Raw genomic sequence first — 21,261 nt, 5'->3', positions numbered from 1 at the left:
GGAGAGGCAGCATTCAAATCCATGGCCCCCGCAATGTGGAGGCTAACACGCGAAAACCCTCCCTTTCACTCACCGCACACACGTCTTTTAGCAGAGATCCTAAAGAACTACCATCTTTAGGGTAGGTGTGTGATTGCAACTGAAAAAGTCCTTCATTTGGGATGCCTGTTCACCTGAGTGGTCTAAGGGACCTCACACAGGAACTAGTCATGGACTAGTTGAATATCAAAGTCCCACACTGCAGCAAGGAGGCCAGCGTTCCATTGTCTCACTGAGAACAGCCTCCACCTTACCACCCTGCCTCATCCTGGGGTTTGGTGCCCGGCAGAATCAAATAACAGTGCTTTCTAGAGAAAGGACTTCCCCCATCCTATTTAGGACCTTACTCTTCTGTACGGATTCCTTTTTAAGTACAATGTCCTATACGGTCAGAGATAGCCAGGCCACCAGGAACTAAGGCACTATGAGTGAGAACTAACAATGGAGTGAAAAATGACCTGTAGATTTAAATGACATTAGATACAGAATCGTAGACCGGGCTTTCCAAAAGCTTTCGAAACTACAGAATTGGACAGGGAGAAATTTCACAGACAGAGATGGAGTGTTTTGTTTCATAATGTAATTCATCATGAAGATTTATGTCTTAGATAGAGAACTGGGCTTTCCTCTTAGATTGAGCCAGCAATCGAATTATATATACAGTAACTATTCTAGGCCTATAAAGTTTTGTTTATGTCAAGTTTGGCTATTCCTGTCTGAAAGAATAATTTTTTTTTTTAATTTTTGCCTTGACTCCACCATTCCATTTTTCCTTCTTTTGAAATATCAGTACCAATATGAGTAATAGTTACCACTCACAAGACATTTGTCATGTGCCAAGCACCGCCCTACGTGCTTTCCATTTCTTGACTCATTGGCTTTGCATAAAGTAACTGATGTACTTCTCCCCGTAACTGTGAGTTTGGTGCCATAATTTCTGACTCTGCAGATGACAAAAGCATCACATGTATTTACAATTTATCCAGCATCACGTGGACAGGAAACGGTGGAGCCCAGATTCAACCAGTGTGGCTCCATGGCCCTGTGCTGCCTCCTTGACCCCAAGAAGTGTGAGATAGCATATGTAGATCTAAGATATTTTAAGCACATGAGTTTATTTGTACGTTTGTCTCTTTGGTTCACTCATGACTAGAAACTCCCTGAAGGGAGAGAATGAGGGTTGTTTCCTTCTTCATGCCTGCTAGTGTCAAGTCTTTCGCTTCCCTTACGGAAGACTTTAAGCCACCAAGGCTAACAGAATGGCAGAGCCTTCCTGATGCCTTTTTTTGGGCCCAAGATGAAGTCTCGGTGTTCTCAGACCTGCTTTGTTTGCTTCTCTTTCAGAAAGTCCAACCGTCATGCTGTCCGCCGGCAGCTTTTCCTCTCCCTACGAACACCTCAGCCAGCCGGAGACAAAGCGCATGGTGGAGCACTACACGGCCTATCTTAGCGACAACACCCGTCTCATTGCTAACCCAGGGCTCAAAGTGAGTGCTGGCCCAGGGCCCTACTTCTGGGGTGCCCCTCCACAGGCCTGGGAGGGGGCGCTGGCGGGGAACCTTTGAAGTAGGAAGCCCAGCCCTGGGTCTGTGCCTCTCAGCTGGAGAGCACGAAAGGCAGCGTGTGGCCCCCAGGAGGCTGGTTGGCGCTGACCCTTCTGGCGGATTAAGAAGCCCTGTGGGCCAGATGAATCTCTTTCAGGCCTCGGATGCACTAGGGGTTTTCTAGGTAGGGGGGTGTGATTGAGAGATCAATGGAACTTTCCCAACCCCGTTTTTCCCAGGGGAAAGAAGTAAAGTGCCCCCATGGTCTGTTGAGATAAACATGATGAAGTTTAAGGAGCAGAGGTGTAGCAGGGTGCGTGTGCATGTACGTGTGCACGTGTGTGTACATGTATGTGTGTAATGCTTCACTATAGGATCCTTCCTCTTAAACACAGAAAGCCTCGCTAGGATGAACAACTGAGTAAATCACACATCCCTGACTGTGTTTCAGTAAGCTTTTGTTTTCACCAAGTTTGGCTGTATCCGTCTGCTGTGGAAAGATTTTTGAGAAGTAATTGGGCTTGGCTTCTCTGCAAGAGAGCTTTGGGAAGCCCTGCCAGCAGCCCACTCTCTTTTCATGTGCATCTTAAAGGATCCCTGCTATGTCTTCCTTTGTTTCCCAGTTCTCTGTCAGGAATGAAGTAATGGCCACCAGCCACGTCACAGATGAATGGATGACACAGATGGAAATGAGTAGCCTGAACACATACATTGTCCGCCGTTACATAGCAACGCCCAATGGCGTCCTTAGAATTTATCCTGGTTCCCTCATGGACAAAGCATTTGATCCCACAAGGAGACAATGGTGAGTTTTAGGGGCTTCCATTATCAAAGGTTCCCCCAAATCCTGAAGAGACATGATAAGCACATACAATAAAGCAACTTCAGGCAGACACAGTAAAGCAGATGCTTTCATAGCAGTGAAAACATATTTTGAGTCTTTTTTTTTTTAATGCAGTATTAACAACAGCTTTGTGGGTTTCCTCTCTTGACAACGTTTTTATCTCTTCATTGAAATTTTGAGACTGAAATGTTTTGTTACTTGGCCATTTCAATTCCTAGCATTTTTGTGAGTCCTGCCTTGCGTGCAGTTTGCCCGTAGTGGGGATATTTAACGTCCCTGCACATGACGATGGCATCAAGTTACAGCTCTTCTATGACCTATGAAGAGTAAACAAGTATAAATCCTTTTTTTTTTTCTTTTTACCTCTGTGCATTATTTTTACTCATATTTTCAAAAACAAAAGCTAGTCAGGGGGTCTAGAACGGGGGCAACTTGGGCACAAAAACAGGATTTCTGGTCTCATGCTGCTTAGTAACTGAGTCACTTGTGAGTTGGCTCTCATTTGTACTGTCCGTACCAATCCAGGGGGCAGTTTCATGGGCCAAATTCTATTTGTTTCTACTTCATTTATTGATTTCTTTTTATATCAGGTCTAAAACATCTATACTATAGATCTTAAGAAGCTCAAATTATAGTGAGTTGAGTGTCTCTTACAGAAGAATTTCAGATTTTTTTGACCTCCTGTCCTGCTACAGTCACAGAGAAGAGATTGGAATCCTTTTGAGCTCTAATGTAACGTAGGCACAATTCATGATAAATGTTTTTTAGAGTTAAAGGTTCACTTCTCTTTGACATTTACAGAGGAGTTTTTCATACCCTAAAACAACATGACTTTCTCTTGTCTCCGTCAGGTATCTCCATGCAGTAGCTAATCCAGGTTTGATTTCTCTGACTGGCCCTTACTTAGATGTTGGAGGAGCTGGCTATGTGGTAACCATCAGTCACACAATCCATTCATCCAGGTAATAATTTCTTAGTCCTTTTTTACGCATATCAAGGATATTTTGAGAATTTGGAAGTCCAGTAGACACCCAAGGATTAATGACATGACCTTTGATGGGAGGCAGTCTGGAGTCTGAATATCTTCTCTAGCTGTGTCATTTTTGGATTCCCTGAGCTTCCTCCCGTCCTCTGTGAAATGGGGATAATATCTACCTCACAAGGTTATCATATGGTTGAGTAAATGAAAAGCTCTTGGCCTTCTTCTCATGAAGAAGAAAAGAGATGTTAGATTCAGTAGGGCAGTTGTAGAAATACCACTCTTCACCAGTTGAGGAAACCCCAACAAGATCCTGACAGTTACTACCAGAGAGCATTTTCCTAAGCAGAGGAGCCTGTTCAGTGAAGAAAAAAAACAGTATCGATTTCCCCGTGTTATTACCTCTTTTATTTTGGTCTAACTTTTTAGAATATCAGAGTTTGTAGTTATTGTCACTGTCCTTATACTGTCTCTTGAAAACTAAAAAGGCATTTTGCAAATTGATTTTCCAAGAATGCTATTAAATGTCAGTATCACTGTAAATATATTTTGGGTGCTTTATATTTCAGGCCTTGGAGGTTTCAGTATTTAAGCAACAAATGGCAGTGAAACGTTGGGTAGAAACACAAGTCACATATGTTTTTTTAATGCCTTCATTATACAAAGAGGTGTTTCTCTCTGGCAACCAAGAAAGCCCATATTTTGGCTGGGGCCTGTAATGATGCCTTAAAACTTACAGGAGACAGATTTTTTCTTGTTTAACTTTATGCTGTTCACTGGTGCTCATTATATATCAAATGATTGACATTCAGGAGAATTCTTCTAATGCAAGTTCATTGGGGGCAAGAACTGGGAAGCACTAGTGTGTTGGAATTTCAATATCATGACCTGTGTCTCCCTGGAAAGCAGGGGCCTGCCGCCAGCCAAATGGTGATTGCTTTGCAGGGCCTGGGATCTGTACGGCTCTGTCACATATAAACAAGTAAATACTCAATTAGAACAGAACTTCCGCAGTGTTCTCATTAACAGACCATCTGTCAGGCATGCATCTCCTATTGTCTGCGTAGTGAGACTTGACATCTCTCCCATGTAGTCTCATGGGTTGGGAAGAAGTAAACAAAGGTGGTTTCTTTGAGGAGAAGGTAGCCACCTTGGTCTTTGATGACAATGACAGTGGGCCAGCCCTGGGCTTCTGATCTTGGGGGTGCGGGGGCAGGAAGAGAATGGCTACCTGTGTGTCTTACTTGGTATTGGCTCTGTCACGCTGTGCCACCTGGCACTCGTTAGCAAGTGCTATTATCTTTTCCTTCCATATGGTACTTCTCGTGGGGCAGGGGGCGGCGGGGGGGGGGGGACATGGGGAGGGCGTGGCCACAGGGAGGTGTGCAGATTTTAACACACTTTACATTTGTGTATATGTTGTTGTTAAAATTGGAATAGGTGGGAGAAGCTTCATTTAGCTGATTTATAAATATTTCTGGTGTCAGCCCAAAAGAAGCATGATGGCGATAAGGGATTTCAAGTTAGAAAAACCCTCCCTTCCCTTCCCTTCCTTTCCCTTCCCTTCCCTTCCCTTCCCTTCCCTTCCCTTCCCTTCCCTTCCCTTCCCTTCCCTTCCCTTCCCTTCCCTTCCCATGTGGCTGCTTTCTTCAGTGTGCTTCACCTGTACAGCTGTTTGACTTGAACAAGAGTGAGAATCAGCCACTGCAGTCCCGGATTCTGTCCACCAGTTGCTGAGACTGTGTTCCGGGAATAAGGATCTGCTCTTGCCTTGATCAGTATTCAGTCCCATGGACTCGATCATTTGAACATTTGCCTCAGAGCTGATCGTGATTTTATTATTGAGAGCTGTGGTTTTTTGCTCAGCAGAGTTTAGAATGCAAGTCAGCCTCCCCTTCTGGTTGTCAACCAGAGCAGCTGTGGCTTTAATGGATGCGTTGCTAGACGGCCTGTGCAGAGGTGCTTTTCTCAAGCACCTCCCAGTATTTTGGTCTCATGTACCAACCTGAGAACCTGACCTCCTCCTAAGATGTGTTCCTACTCTGAAAAAGTATATTTGCCATTTGCTGCTTCTGTGACTGTGAACGAATTTCGTTTTGTCTTGGTTCCCTCACCCTTGAAGGAAGGATATTAGGGCCTGTCTCAAATGATTAGGGATTACGTTACATAATACACGTGAAGCTCTTAGAGGGATGCCTGGCACATGGTAAGGGTTTGATAAATGTTAAATACCTGTATTATGACTATGTTCCATGAGTTCTCAAAGCCTCATTGATGAAACAAGGTGATGATGCCTGTGTTGAACTGATAAAATAATGAGAATTACAGATGATGCCTGTGCAGTGTTTGGCACTGTGCTTGACAGTGTTGAGTCCCAAATAAGTGACAGTGACTTTTACTATCATGCTATTTCTGCTTTAAACCTCTGGTATTTTAATAGGTCAGAAAAGAGAACTTAAGCTAGTGTTCAGCAGGTTACGAAGCCCTCTCATTCAGCTTTGGTTTTCAGAAGTGATCGCTGATACCTTGGGAAGGGGCTTTTCTAACGCAGCATTCACTTATCCTAGTAACTGCCTTGGGATTCCTCCATGAGCATTATTAATAGCCTGAGAATCTAGGTGTGCATTGTGTGGAGAATGTTAATGCTAACAGAGATGATGAAGTACAATCAGTGATTAAGGGACTGGTCAGATGAGTCTTGGGCAGCGAAAATCTCACAGAAGTGCTACAAACAGCGAGGTCCTTTGTACCTTGAAATGTAGGCTTGGTTTGATTTTTCTGTGGTATTCTTTATGAGTTGCTATGGTAACTGTACATTTTCAAAATGCAGGTAAAAATATGAACGCTAGGCTTACATGGGGAATACGCAAGCTTTTCCTTCAGCGTGTTGAGCACATTGGAGCAGATGGCAGTTACACAGGGGAAGTTTAGAAACAAAATTAACTTGTCCCAGAAAAACCCGAGTTGCATTTTTCACCAAGTCCACTCTCGTATTGTAGGAAGAGCCAGAACTGGTGTCTCGATCGTAAGTAAAAGGTGGTCAATCTTGTTTAAGTCTTTCAGCCATTCTAAGCGTGATTTTCCCTTTATAAAATGGGAACTCTAATTCCTTCCTGACATTGTCACAGGAAATTGAACAGGTCATGTAAAATGGCTTGGAAACTCTTAAATGTCCTTCATCTTTAAGGAAGCAGTAGACCATACTGGTTAGGAGCGTAAGCTCTGAAGTTGAAGACCCTGAGCTTACATTCTTGCTTCCACTAGTTAGTCACTGTGTGACTTTGGCCAAATACTTAACGTGTCCAAGCTTCAGTGTTCTGGAAATGATAATGCCTCATAAAGTTTTTGTGAGAAGCAATTGAAATGATGTATTCAGATGCCCACCAGAGCACCTATAAATTGTGAACGCTCAGTAAATATTATCATAATGGCGCCCGCTGTTTAGACGCCTCACTCTTTCCTGGACAAGTAAGAGAGGTTTAGACTTCTTTGGACTGATACTTCAGTAAAACATTATTTGCTACAAAACACAAATCCCATGTAGGGTAACCAAGTCTTGGATTTCTGCTGTGGTAGAGTTTAAGTGGCTTCAGTAACAACAGAAAGCTTTTTTTTTTTTTTTTTTATATGTTCAGTTAGCCAGCATGTAATAGTGATTTAATGTTCATCAATTCATTAGTTGCATATAACACCCAGTGCTCATCACATTCCATGCCCTCCTTAAGGCCCATCACCCAGTTATCCCATCCCCCTATGCCCTTCCTTCCAGCAACCCTCAGTTTGTTTCCCCAAGTCTGGAGTCTCTCCTGGTTGTCTCCCTCTCTGATTTCTTCCCATTGAGTTTTCCCTCCCTTCCCCTCCACGCTATTCCTTCTGTTCCACATATGAGTGAAACCATATGATAATTGTCTTTCCCTGTTTGGAATATTACTCAGCCATCAGAAGGGATGAATACCTACCACTTGCAAGGACATGGATGGAACTAGAGGGGATTATGCTAAGTGAACTAAATCAAGCAGAACAATAGAAAGCTCTTATTGAGGAAATAACCTTTCAGAGATAATCCCACAACATGGTCCTCATTCATTTCCTGCCAAACAATTTTGACAGCAAAGCTCTGGCAGAAATTTCACTGTGGTCAAGGTCCCTTCTAGTGGTTTTCAGGGGTTTTTTGTTGGGGGTTAGGGGACAGGGAGTGAAGGTTGGGAATGATGTAAGTTAGTATCAATGTTGACAGTAACTAGAAGGGGACAGTTGTCTACATAATGAAGCTAATTTCAGTCCCAAGTTTTGATTTTCCAAAAGATTATTTTCCTTTGGGAAGTTTCTTTTGAGCATCCCAATTACTATTTTTAAGATTTTCATCTATAAGAGCCCCACTTTTCTGTCGGTACTTTATAAGAAATCAGGCAGGTGGTTGATAGTAATGATGGGCCCCTGTAATGTCCCACGTTGGGTAAATCCTACACATTCCTAGCCACAAAGGTCCAGGAGCTCACTGGCCAAATAACCCAAACCTTTCCAAATGCCTGTGATTGTAGATTAGAAGGAACCAAGGTTCCAGGTGAGAAGCGCATGCTTCTGATGCAGCTAGCTTTTCTCTGGAAGAACAGTAAGTTGACTCTCTGTCTGGGTCTGAGCTTTAAGCCCTGGTTGGTTTTCTTTAGAGTAACTTCTTTTTACATAGAAGTTTACACATTTTGCATAGGTTAGGTAGCTTGCTAAAGCCCGGTAAACACACTGGTTCATTTAAGATCGATGACAGCCTTGTGAGGTAGATACTACTCTCCCCATTTTCACATCAGAAAACTGGGTCTTGGGGAGGTTACATAGCCTCCCAGGAGCTACACACATGGAAACCAAAAGGAGCCGGGATTTGACCCCAGATCTGGGCTTGATTCCTCAGCGAAAAGGTTAGCAGACACCATGTGGTACTACCCAACTTTATCCTCTTTGGTGCTTGTCTTTCTGAAGGTAGCATTTTAGATTGGAGAAGAAACTGGCCTGTGAACCAGGTGAGTTTCGTTCTAGAATCAGAGCTGTGTTTTGAGTAGAGCCAACCTTAGTGTCCTAGAAAGAAGATGAGACCTAGTTCTTCACAGAGTTTTGTATGAGGTTACACTAGTCAGTTAACCTGTATGAGATCCCAGTGTCCTTATCAATAAAATGAGGGCAGTCATTAAGGGATCACTCAGGCTCCTTGTTGTCTGCAGGTCCCTTGTTGGGAGGAACCAGAGTAGTCCTGTGTCCTGTCTCCTGCTGATGCCTCTTCCTGCCACTCCCATAGTCTTGTCGAAGAATAGTCCAGCCGCTGAACATGTAGAGTCAGGGTTAGTCCACAGCTGCCCATGTTTTGGGCTGGTCTTACTAGAAAATTCTACCTTTAACCTTAAGTTTTTCTCTCAGCAAATCTCCATATTGTGCTAAGTCAGTCATTTAGTTGGTCATTTCTATAGGGGTGAAAAATGTGGAGGAACAGTAGGCATGTATTTCTAATACCATACAGTGTCCTTATGATCGAACATAACTTTTACCTTTAACTAAGACGTGCCTCTTGTTCTCACTGATCTTTTTCACGTGAAGTACTCAGCTATCTTCCGGGCATACTGTGGCTGTGATGGGCATCGACTTCACACTTAGATACTTCTACAAGGTTCTTATGGACTTACTACCAGTGTGTAACCAAGATGGTGGCAACAAAATACGGTAAGCCCTTCAGGGACACCATTTTCCTGTCAAGCTGCAAAATACAAAGAAAATGATGTCCAATATCTCTAGTTGAATGGCAACCACATTGTCATGGTCAAGACCAGAAATTCAGTCCATGGCCTGGGTGTTCAATTATGAAGGTTTTTGTTCTTTCATTTTCCTAAGATGCCTGGCATTTGATTGAGACAAACACACTTGTCTCATAATAAGGAGAATGACTGTGGCACAGAATTCTCTGAAAGCTCTTGTTTCTCTCTGAGTCAATAATTAGAGGTTTCCCAGATCATGGGTGCTAGAAAGCCCAGAGGGTACTTTTGATGTTAACTTAGTTATTACGCCAAAGTCTTTATGGGAATTTCAGGCACTGGGACTGTTCCCTTTTACATTTCCCCAGAAAGAGGCTCATGGAACTAAAAAAGTCTTCACCTCCTGATTTCAAAAGAACGTGTCTGATCAAAGCCAGGGTATTTCCTGGATTTAATGTAGGCCACTTTTTAAAACAGCTTTTTCTTCACTCTCGTGGACGCTGCTTCGTATCGCTGCTAAATTTCATTGGCCCTTCATAGGGAAATGCGGGGTCCATCGCACAGTGTTACGACCCTTGCTGGGTAAAATAGAGCAGCACGTAGTCTTGATTAGAGCACTTCTGGCTTTGCTTATTTCGTGTTTCCATCAAATATATTTTTGTATGTCCCTGAAGGTTGTATTTTACATATATTTATCATCAAAAGAAGAAATTGTATGGCTTACTTAAATTTTTTGCCTATAAATGCCCAAGGACACATCCTTCAGAGTCTCCGTCCTCTGAAGGAAGAATAAACTAGCCACTTACCCTTGCAAAAAATTTTTGAGTCCATCTGCCTGAGACTAAGTGGACACATTCTGTAAGAGCTAAGTGGGTAGCCTCAGAGTCAAGTGTAACTTTGTTACCATCAACAATATACGGGATAATCTGTCAGCTCAAGAATAATGTGTCCATTGGGGCGCCTGGGTGGTTCAGTCCCTGAAGTGTCTGACTCTTGACCTCAGCTCAGGTCTTGATCTCAGGATCATGAGTTCAAGCCCCACTCTGGGCTCCACACCCTGCGTGGAGCCCATTAAAAAAAGTAATAATAATAATAACGTATCTGTCTACCTTCCTGCAGCTGATCTTCAGTGAATTCGTTTCAGTGACTTTTTACTGAGATAAATGCAATTTGTTTCGGGATTAGCAAGATAAATGCTGAGAGGGTCGAAAGTGTGTGTTCCTGAGGGATGTCCCTTGTTCTCGGCACAGGTGCTTTATAATGGAGGACCGGGGTTATCTGGTGGCACATCCAACCCTCATTGATCCCAAAGGACACGCCCCTGTGGAACAACAGCATATTACCCACAAGGTACTTGTTGCAAAGCCTAGAGCTCCATGCTCCTATAGCCTGTGGTTCACTAATTACATGGCTTGTGTCTTCTGTCTGCTTGACCTTGCTAGGAGCCCTTGGTAGCAAACGACATCCTGAACCACCCCAACTTTGTAAAGAAAAACCTGTGCAACAGCTTCAGTGACAGAACAGTCCAGAGGTTTTATAAATTCAACACGAGCCTTGTGGTAAGTTGATCCCTTGTGTTCTCACATCCCATCCCACCGCGGAATAGGAAACGGAGTCCTGGTTAGTATCCGAATAGGACTTCTGGCTGTTGCATTGCCTGAGAATTACCGAACGATAGGACTGGACCTCAGTCCAGCTCTCCAGGTTGACCAGTACAGGGTATAAAGCCCAGAGTGGGGAAGTGAATGTTTTAAGGTCTCGCACTCGGTGTTTTGTTTTGATTTTGTTTGTTTAAAGACTCACCCAGCTGAAACGCTTTGAAATGTCTGCTGCACTCTGTTCCCACACTCTTATGTAAATATGTGTGGCTCCATGTGTTCCCTCTTCCTGTCTTCTCGAGATCCTGCAGCCTCCCTAAATTCCTAAGGCCAAATTAGGTCATTTCTTGGTCATCCACCCAGTTAGATGGGAACTCCCATGTAGATCATCTAAAAATAACTTCGTTTTTGTAGTTTAGAGCACTCTTAAGTATTTGATTTGAGATCACTGCGGACTTACCTAGGTATGGTTAAAGATCTTAAGAATATTCTTACTACTTCGCAGATAATCTTAACTGGGAAAGAACTAAAATGGGTAATGACAGAACCAACATTCAAAAAGTTATTCACAAGAAGGACGCTCCTTATTTAGAATATTTATATCATTAAATGTGTAATTAAAAATTTTAAAGATGCATTGGGTTGTTTGAAAATCTTCTCTCAAAAAAGCAGTTTCAAAAACAATTGGGGAACAGGAGAGTTTAAAAAATGAACAGGGCGCCTGGGTGGCTCAGTGGGTTAAAGCCTTTGCCTTCAGGTTGGGTCATGATCTCGGGGTCCTGGGATCGAGCCCCACATCCAGCTCTCTGCTCGGCTGGGGGCCTGCTTCCTCCTCTCTCTCTGCCTGCCTCTCTGCCTACTTGTGGTCTCTGTCTGTGACAAATGAATAAATAAAATCTTTAAAAAAAAAAAATGAACAGGTCAGTGGGATAGTGCTATCAGAGTAACGGAACTCATGATGACTATGTTTAGACTTCATCCCATTCTAAGGAACACGCTCCTTAAAGGAGATGTTGACACACTTGAGTGCGATGAGAAGGGAGCTGCCAGGTAAGTAGTGGTTCTAAGGAAGTCTGATTTCCTCTTTGTATCTTCTACCATTGGTGCAGTGACTTCCTGAGCCTGCAGCAGACAAAGCCAGGCTACTCTGGGAGAAATTGTTCAGAAACGCAAAATTTTAGTGGAAGATGAATTAGAGTAATTTCTTAACAGCTCAAGTTATTCCAAAATGGAACTGGGGCCTTTCTGGCTAGTTGAGCTAACAGGATGATAGGCCTGTATGATTGCTGATATAGTAGGGGCGGGCATCTTCCAGGCAGGGGAAAATTCACCTAGACCTCTAAAAATCTATTTGGTGCCACAATTCTCCAAGTTCGGCTTTGCCTCACCGTGCGCGTAGAGGGGATAACTGGCGTGGAAACGAGCATGGGATCACGTAGTTGGCCTGCTACGTTTGATACACATGCAGAAAAAGAGGGCCATACTCAGCCTCACCGTGCTGCTCTAGAATCTTTGGTTTTCTGTATGGTAGACCGATTGGGCATGTCAGGGAGCAATCACATTTTTCTTGTCATAGAATGAAGAGATGGATGCTTGTTTTAGTTATTTAACTATTCTGTTTAAATATTATTTCATATCCCAGAGGCAGGAAACTGGACTGTTAATGAGTCTGGTTTTTAAATTTTATTGTTCTAGAAAAACAGAGGTTTGTTATCCAAGGTGGAGCAGGAATGCACGTTTTCTGGTGGATTAGGTTTGCCCTTGAATGCATTTTAAACTATTCCTTACCCAAAAGTTGTCTTTCATTGTTTCTTGCACTTGCTTTCACATTACGATACATTGTAATGTGTTTTTAAAAAAAGATTACAACACAGCTATAAAAATTGTATCTGTAGAAGCGTAGATAAAAGAATATATACACAACGGTTAAATGGGAATTGAGAATGATCTCTGGTATTAAGGAAAAATTGTATTTTTCCAACTTTCAGCAGTAACTCTCTATTACTTTTGTAGTCAGAAATGAAGTTTTATTGTAAGCTATTTTCAGCAGGTGGTTGAAGGGTTGTTTTCACCACGGCAGGGCTGAATCTTTGCATTGTTGTCTGTCACTTCTGACAACCTCCATTGTCTCCAGGGAGATTTGACAAACCTCGTGCATGGCAGCCACTGTTCGAAGTACAGACTGGCAAGGATCCCAGGAACCAATGCGTTCGTTGGCATCGTCAATGAAACGTGCGACTCCCTCGCCTTCTGTGCTTGTAGCATGGTGGATCGGCTCTGTCTCAACTGTCACCGGTAAAAATGCAGTGGGGCTCTCTTTACTTGGCTGTTGACTATCTGAACCAATGTCAGGCGTTTCGTAGCGGCATCTGCCAAATAAACAGTGCAGGGGTGTGTCCCGGAGAAGAAGAAGGTCCTGGTTATGGAGGTGTTTCCCGCTGTGCGATTTGCCAAAGAGTCGTGGATTGAGGCCAATTATGTGTTTAAACCTTTGGTCCTAACTTCCCTTTAACTGTCCCTTTTGACTAGCTCACAGTGTCTTCTGTTTTCATTCTTCTGTACAATATAAAGTTTGTCATTGACCCTTTGCATAGTGATTTTCTTTTTGCCTTTCAGAATGGAACAAAATGAATGTGAATGTCCCTGTGAGTGCCCTCTAGAGGTCAATGAGTGCACCGGCAACCTCACCAATGCAGAGAACCGGTAAAATGCACATATTGCATAAATACGTGTTTTATATCTATCTATCTATCTATATATCATAAACACACATGTATAATACATGCACATGGGAGCCTCCTTTATAGATGTGTTCTGGGTTGTGGCATAAGAAGATGATTCATTCTCCCATCCAAGTACTAACCAGGCCCGACCCTGCTTAGCTTCCGAGATCAGACGAGAAGATGATTCATTCTAATGACTTAACTGTTCACTGAGTCAGAGTTCAGGTCTTAAAACAAAATCCTCTTTCAGGTTACATTTAAACACTGTGAAAACATTTAAAATTATATGCAGTCCGTACAAAAAACTGGCAGACTGTTACCAGCATTCACATGCGTCAGATACGTTATGTACATTGAGTCACTTTGTTTTCAGATTAACCTTGTGATAGATCTGTAGGTGCCTTTCATACACACATACGCGCTTATATCTAATTTAGCATTCTTTATCTTAGTGACAGATCTTATGGCCACAGTTAAATAAATTGGGATAAATCCCTTCTCTAGAGCTTAAATGAAGGAATCCTGCATGTACTGATACACAGTTGTATGTTTAAGTGTAGAAAAAATGTCTAAAGGGACCCTCATTAAACTGTTAATAGCGATGACCTCAGAAAAGAAAGATGTAGAGTGGTAAGTCAGGGAGATAACTTTCACTTCTGATTATACACATTCCTATTTTGTGGGATTTTTATGACTTTATATGTGTGTATATATATATGTATTTGTATATATATATGTGTGTGTATATATTTGTATATATGTGTATATTTGTGTGTATATATATGTGTGTGTGTATAAAAATTATATATTACATATGTATATTAAAATTATTTCTGTCGTACATAAAGATGAACAAATGGATGCTCAGAGTGGTTAAGTGATTGGCCCACGGTTCCATCCAGTTAAGTGGCCAGGATTCAAGCCCGGATCTGTCTGACGCTATCCAGGGCCAGAGACATGATGAGTTTGGAATGTGAGCACTGTTGGTCCTAACCTGCAGACTTGCCCCTGCCTAGAAATCCAAGCTGCGAGGTCCACCAGGAGCCAGTGATGTACACAGCTCTTGACCCTGGCCTGCAGGATGCCCTTCACCAGTGTGTCAACAGCAGGTGCAGCCAGAGGATGGAGAGTGGGTAAGCCTTGCCTGGTGCTTGCTTCTACATCAGCACAGTCGCTGCAGGAGCAGAACCGAGGAGGGAGTGGTGACCGGCAGCCTCATTGAGCTTTTCTTAAAGGTGTACTAGTTTTTCAGACCCAAAAGTGATTCCTGTAAGCCTTGTATCCAGCAGACTTAATGTTGTCCAGTGTCCACTTGTTGTAGCTGTGTGGCATTTGTACTGTATGTCAGTCACGTCATCCGTGGATGGGAAAGTTATTCTTGAAATGAAAGGAATGAGAGGGGACATGGCCCGAAGGAGCAAGGGCCAAGGGGCAGGTATGTGACACATAATAGCTCATTGAGTCTGCTGTCCTACAAAGCAGATAGGCTTTATGGTAGCTTTGAGAACCAGAAACAATGTGTCCCCTCCTCCCAGTCCCTCCCCTCTAGGATGTTTGGGACTAGCCATCCTGGGGATAGCTCCCAGGGGTGGGAGCCAGCTGATTTGTTTCTTGCCACTGCAAGTTGCCATTTGATGAAACAGTCTGTGGGTAGAAGGGGCAGCCAGTTCTACTTTCAGTGCATGTGTTAGCAGAGGAATTGTCGGGCATCAGAGATGAATTTGGGATGTCAGGCAGTAACTCAAAATCAGTTAAATTGGAGAAACACTGCATACATTCTCTTAGAAAATCATGATTCACTTCACATATGAATAGGTCTAAGAAATTGGCAGTAAGAAAGCTGTTTAACTTAATCAGTATTTCCCCAGTTTATATGACCATTTTTCCTTCCTTCCTTTTTTTTTTTTCTTTTGAATGACCCTACGCTTGGGGTCAGGCCAAAGTCTAACAAACCTTGGGGCCATTTGGTCTTTTAAGATGATTTGGGATAATCCTGCACTGATCTGTGATGTGTGGATTTTGTGGAATGATCCACAGGGAGAACAGTTTTACGTCTCTCATTTCTTAGCTGTTGAGAGACATAAAACAGCTATCCCCTGGCAGGCTGTTGCTATTCTTCTTTTATAAGGACAGGAAACTAAAGCTCAAGGACTTACAGCATAGTAAGTAATTGTGCTCTTGAGAGCTGTCTAATGGCCAGGTTCATATGCTGTCCTCTGCCCGGCTCTGCTTCCTGGGACACTCAATGTCATCTCTCTGGCAGGGACTGCTTTGGTGTGCTGGACTGTGAGTGGTGCATGGTGGACAGCGATGGAAAGACCCACCTGGACAAATCCTACTGTGCGCCCCAGAAAGAATGCTTTGGGGGAATCGTGGGAGCCAAGAGTCCTTATGTGGATGACATGGGAGCGATAGGTATGTTGGGAACCTGGAATATTTTGATTCTTGAATACATACATATATATATATATATTTGTTGTTGTTGTTGTTGTTGTTGCCTCTACACTAGAACAAAACTCTTAAAATGATCCTCTACCCTATTTTCCTGTTTTCTTTGCCAGTAGTTTTTAGTTACAAAACCAAGGCAGATAATTACCTTCAAAGTTGGCTAGATGTTCTGTGCAGAGTAAGCAGCCATGTTTCCTGCCAAATTTTACAAGCCTGAAATTCATTCCCATAAAGCTTATTCTGAGAAACGTCAGGCCTGATTTCTGTGTGGCTGAGCTGTGGAGTTCGAATGTGAGTCCCAGCTGTCAGAAGAACAGGGCCAGCGGCGGGTGGAATGGCCACTGCATGTCGGTCTCCTGCTGCAGCCTTCCCTCGCGACGTTTGCAAAGCAGAAGTCTGTGGCTCCGATCAGCCCTTCAGGTGTTGGGGCCAACAGAAACCGGAGCTATCTAATGTGGTCTGGGTGGATTCGGATGGGGGATGGGGGCCCTGTGGAAAGGAACATGTCTGGGACCAGATCCCAAGACCTCAAAAATACCACCTGCCTAAGATTTTCTCAGTGTTTTTCTGGAGCTAGCACGAGTGTCTTCTGGAGCTACTTAAACCTTTATTTTTGTTTTTAACATCTCCCCACATTAACCTGTCTGTAGGAGAAGAGCTCCTCCTAGGTGAGGAAGGATCCTGAGCTCACACATTACCCCTACACCAGATGAGGACACAGTCGAAGTGACCTTGTTCTAAGACATCCCTTTATGTACCCACCTGCAGATTGGTGCTTGGGGGTGCAAATAGTGTTTTAAAGGGAAACCATGAGCTTTGAAATGTGATTCTTTTTAGGGGTCGTGTGTCAGATCCATTGCCATCAAGGACACCCGGTACCATAAATATATGCTCAGAGGCTCACATTGGCCTCAGCTCTGTACTGCATGACATGTCTTCCAAGAGCTGCCCACACCACGGGGAGCTAGGCTTTTGGCCCTGGGCAACCCACATTTAAGTGATTCTCATCGTCTCACTGGTTTCAGTAGTCCTTGCCAGGGGTGCACTTGCTGGGCCAAGCAACCAACATTTAAGTTGAGAACCAGAGATTAAAGGAAGCCCCTGCTCCCAAGTTCTGGTGGGTTCTCTTTGATGCTTCCTGAACTTAGAGCAGCTGCCCTTGTCTCCACCAAACCCCGCCCCCCTCTGTTCCTTCCCATCTTATTCCCGTCCTTACTGCCTGCCACACTTGGGAAGTCGTTACGAGGGACATCTGTTTGTTTGAACAAAGGTGACGAGGTGGTGACACTGAACATGATCAAAAGTGCCCCCGTGGGTCCCGTGGCTGGAGGCATCATGGGCTGCATCATGGTCCTGGTCCTGGCTGTGTACGCCTACCGCCATCAGATTCATCGCCGGAGTCACCAGCACATGTCTCCCCTGGCTGCCCAAGGTGAGCTCCAAGTGAATCCAAAGCTCCTCCAGGAGGCAGCAGCCTCGCTCGTGTCTTTCCAAGACTGGAAGGACGGCAGCCGATCGAGGAAGCCGCTGAGCGCTTAGGAGAACGGCACTGCGTTTTCCGCTCCCATGGAAAAGAGTCGCCCGTCCCCAAAGCCTCCTTTCCTCCTTTAGCCCATGGCTCACTCTTCAGTGTCTAGACCCTTTGAGCTTCTTCTGGATTCCCCAGAAAATCCCTAGCTGCTCTCTCCTCTTCTGCAGCATTAGCCTACCGCAGCCGGCCTCTGGAATTAGCCAGTCCCGGGAGCTGGGATGCCGCGTGGGAAGTTTGGTTCTTCCCTCGGCTCCAATGCGTGGTCTCTGCTGTTCAGACAGGTGGAGCAAAATGACCCCAGGCCGCGACTGGCTGGGCAGTGAATCTGTTCTTTTGCCGCTATTATTACATACCGTGAATGAGCATGTGCAAGGCCATCATCACATCTCTCAGATGGCATAAGTAATGGAAGTCAGATACAAAATGAATAATCTGTGGTCGTGGTTTCCTTACCAGTAGTTAAATGTGATGTCTGTGCTCATTTGCGAGGACAAAACCATTGAATGGCCATCCCCGGCCTCCCTAACAGCCTCCAGAGACGGGTTAAGCTGACCTCTTCGGAGATAAGGCTCACTCACCATTCTTCCTGGACTTGGTCAGGAGCCACTTGGCTCAGCCTTGGGGCAATCAGAGCGGGTTACTGTTGCAATATTTCACTGTGGCCCCGGTGCTGATAAGGGGAAGGAGGGACGATCTTGGGATAATGTTGCCTGATTGAGGAACAGGGCTGATCACACAGCTCCTTCCCTTTGGTAAGATTCGAGTGCCAGGATTTCCCCTAGGTCAGGATGTGACTATCATCCAGTGTTACATTACACCTGGCCTCTGATGGGTTTTGTAGCCCCACATTATCAGCACACTCAGTAGTGGCTTCAGACCCCTCCCTTCGGTTTTAGGTACATTAGTAGAGACTTAAAGATCCATTAGCCTCTATCAACTTACTCTCTCCTTTCTTTAGAAGTTGACCTCGGGTGTCTCTATTGATTATTCACTTCTGGTCCTCCCTCTTCTGATTCCTGCTCCCCTCTCCTTTAAAAAAAAAAAAAAAAAAAAAAAGGCTGGGACATCACTGCAGTCTTCCAAGTCTAGACTCATCCTTGATGGGACACTGTCACCCAGCCATCAGACAAGCACTCCGCAGGGTATTAAAGTGGGTGATTTTGTTTGATTAAATAGTCATGTTTCTCTCTTTTTAATGATGGGTAGAAATGTCAGTGCGTATGTCCAACCTGGAGAATGACAGAGATGAAAGGGACGATGACAGCCACGAGGACAGAGGCATCAGTAAGTATTCAAGGTGCCTTGTGGCAGAATGTGCCCGCAGGAGACTAACCCAGAATAAACGTTCTTTCTTATATCCTTTTGGCTTATATTAGAATTTAAGAATCTCTGACATGAGCAAAGTTTTTCCTCTCCCATTTTCATTAGAACGAGTGTCCGTGCTTGCTTTGTTTTAGAAAAATCTTAAAAGATCTCGTGTTGTTCCTTTTTGCATGAAGTGCTTTGGCCTAAAACCCCTCACTTACATTTTCTTTCTCCTCCTCATTCCTTTCCCAGCCTAGTAGTATTTCAGAAAGGCAGTCATCAGGCATACATTGTTTTAATACCTCAGGGAATTAACTGTGTATATCTCGGGGTGGGCAGTATTTCTTTATCAAAACAGAGTTCCATTAGAGATACATACCTTGGCCTTGGACTCTATAGAACGTATCTTCTTAACACATGTCGGAGATGGGACATCTCACTGCTGCTAATCCTCACAATTAAAAAAAATTACTATCCTCTCTCTCCGAAGAGTAGGTTCTCCAATGTGTGAATGAGCTTGCTCAGAGCAAATGTGCTTGTTGCGTTGAAGATCCCAGCATACGTGTGACTAACTGTCCTTGCTCCCCGCAGTCAGCAATACTCGGTTCATAGCTGCCGTCATCGAACGACACGCACACAGCCCAGAACGGAGGCGTCGCTACTGGGGTCGATCAGGAACAGAAAGCGATCATGGTAAGTTCTGGTTCCTTCTGAGGAACCCGGTGGGCTCCTGTGGGCCGGTGCTCACACCCACGCTTCTCCCTCCTGTTCTGTGCTCCAGTGAATTACTCTGACATAGTTTTCCAAAGGACACATTCCAACATGGCACATTTATAGGAGCCCAAGGGTAGTTTTGATTCTGTCTTTGCACTCCCAGGCATAAGTGAGAGGACCTCTGGGCACACAGATTGCTTTCTAGGTGTCCTCCATGCGTGAGGATTCATGTTGTCTAAATGGAACCTGCTTACCACTCCACTTGATCCTTGGTCATTGGCAGTCCTCGTAGGTCCTACCACACGGTGTTGCTAGTTGGCGAACAACAGCATCCTCATGGGCGCTCTCAGACACGTACACTTGGGACGTGACAGGAATCCGTGCTTCCTTCTGGCATTCCTTGTCCTGACCTCGAGCGTTGCCTGGAAGGTTCGGGGAAGGCTTCACCAAGGAGACCACAATTTGCACTGGGCTTAAAGGGTGAAGAAAGCACAGCTGGGGGGAGAGGATATTAGAGGCAGAGGGACTGGTGTCTAGAGTTAGTCATAGCGGTTGTACAAGGCGGCTCTGAGATGCTCAGAAAGGGTAGGGGCTGGATTGTGAGGAGACACGAAGGCTGAGTGGGCTGTGAATTATTCAGGTCCACATGCTGTACCAAAGACTTGGCCACCACCTAGCTTCTTACCTTGCCAGAGTCCGTGTGGCCTGGCGTCACAGAGAACAGCAGACATGTTGTTGGAGTGGCAAGATGGGGGGGGGGGCTCTCCTGTAATTGGAAGATCTTTTTATTTTTCATAGGGCTGTTTAATTTTCCCTTTACTTTCTTCCCAGAATCAGGTCTTTTTAAAATGCATAGATAATGCATTCGTACCTTTTTTTGACTCTTCTTTCTCCATATCTACCCTGGGGGAGGAAAAAGAAAAAAGGATGTCTTCAAACCGTGTGCTCCCACCCCTGTGCTAAAAAATGCAGGGGTGGGTATTCATCAAGGCGCCCAGTGCTGCCTTTTACATGAGAGCCAGGGATTCAGACTCCCTTCGGAAAACAGGAGAAGCCAAAACTCTGATTTGTAAATTGGAGCCTCCTAATTTGGGCTCTGAATGACATTGTTCCCACCAACTAAGTAGAAACTTCAGGTTTCTATGGAGAGTCAAAGCACAACTTAAATTTTTCAGTTTCTTTGACTTTTCTGCTTTTTTTCCCCCCCTAAAAACCTTTGAACCTGCATAAATTCATTCTGCCAGGCAGTTCTTTGCCTCTTCTCCTTTGAATAATAAAACAGGTTTGAGGCTACTAAAGTTCAACAGAAATAATTTCTTATTCAGCAGAAATACTGAATCCTTTCTCTCTGTCTCTCTCTCTCTCCCCGGATAGAAATTGCTTCAATACAAAGTTGGAATTCTGAATGACGTTTACGATGTTCCATTAGCTCTCCCATTGTCTTAGGAAAACGGCATATGAAGCAACACTTAGATAAAAGGAAGAGTGCATTGTCAGTATCTGAAAGCTAAGGGATCTAGCTAAGGGCTTGCTTGCTTTCATTTTTCACAATAATTGGGTCCCTATTATCCCCAAGGAATGAAAAATAGTTTCTCATGCAGACAGAACGCAACACCAAAAGAAATGGAAGGCATTGACACGCCATGTAATTCCAAAGGCACCACAAAATCAGTAGCATTTAACTGCATGGTGTCCTATCCCTGAGCCTGTGTGGCGGGTCACTAAGCGTGGTGGCATCAAGTGCTCGTGTCCCCGTGATGCCAAGAATAAGCCAACTATAGGTCCACGTCACAACAAGGAA

At 44.2% G+C, this 21,261-nt stretch overlaps 1 protein-coding gene across 1 annotated transcript in view; it reads left to right on the top strand.

Annotated features, from left to right (window-relative positions):
- The window catches only part of CACHD1 (cache domain containing 1), a 207,939-nt gene that overhangs the window by 178,087 nt on the left and 8,591 nt on the right, over nt 1–21,261 (top strand). The window contains exons 14-26 of the mRNA XM_047727145.1: nt 1,384–1,526; nt 2,207–2,388; nt 3,279–3,389; nt 8,990–9,112; nt 10,392–10,491; nt 10,584–10,700; nt 12,874–13,034; nt 13,356–13,442; nt 14,479–14,595; nt 15,726–15,877; nt 17,181–17,342; nt 18,648–18,725; nt 19,338–19,439. Of these exons, the coding sequence (XP_047583101.1) occupies nt 1,384–1,526; nt 2,207–2,388; nt 3,279–3,389; nt 8,990–9,112; nt 10,392–10,491; nt 10,584–10,700; nt 12,874–13,034; nt 13,356–13,442; nt 14,479–14,595; nt 15,726–15,877; nt 17,181–17,342; nt 18,648–18,725; nt 19,338–19,439 (1,635 nt within the window). The remainder of the gene's footprint in view (nt 1–1,383; nt 1,527–2,206; nt 2,389–3,278; nt 3,390–8,989; nt 9,113–10,391; nt 10,492–10,583; nt 10,701–12,873; nt 13,035–13,355; nt 13,443–14,478; nt 14,596–15,725; nt 15,878–17,180; nt 17,343–18,647; nt 18,726–19,337; nt 19,440–21,261) is intronic.

Source organism: Lutra lutra, chromosome 4 (genome assembly GCF_902655055.1).
Source record: "Lutra lutra chromosome 4, mLutLut1.2, whole genome shotgun sequence".
Classification (NCBI taxonomy): domain Eukaryota; kingdom Metazoa; phylum Chordata; class Mammalia; order Carnivora; family Mustelidae; genus Lutra; species Lutra lutra.
This window is presented reverse-complemented; position numbering and strand designations above follow the sequence as displayed.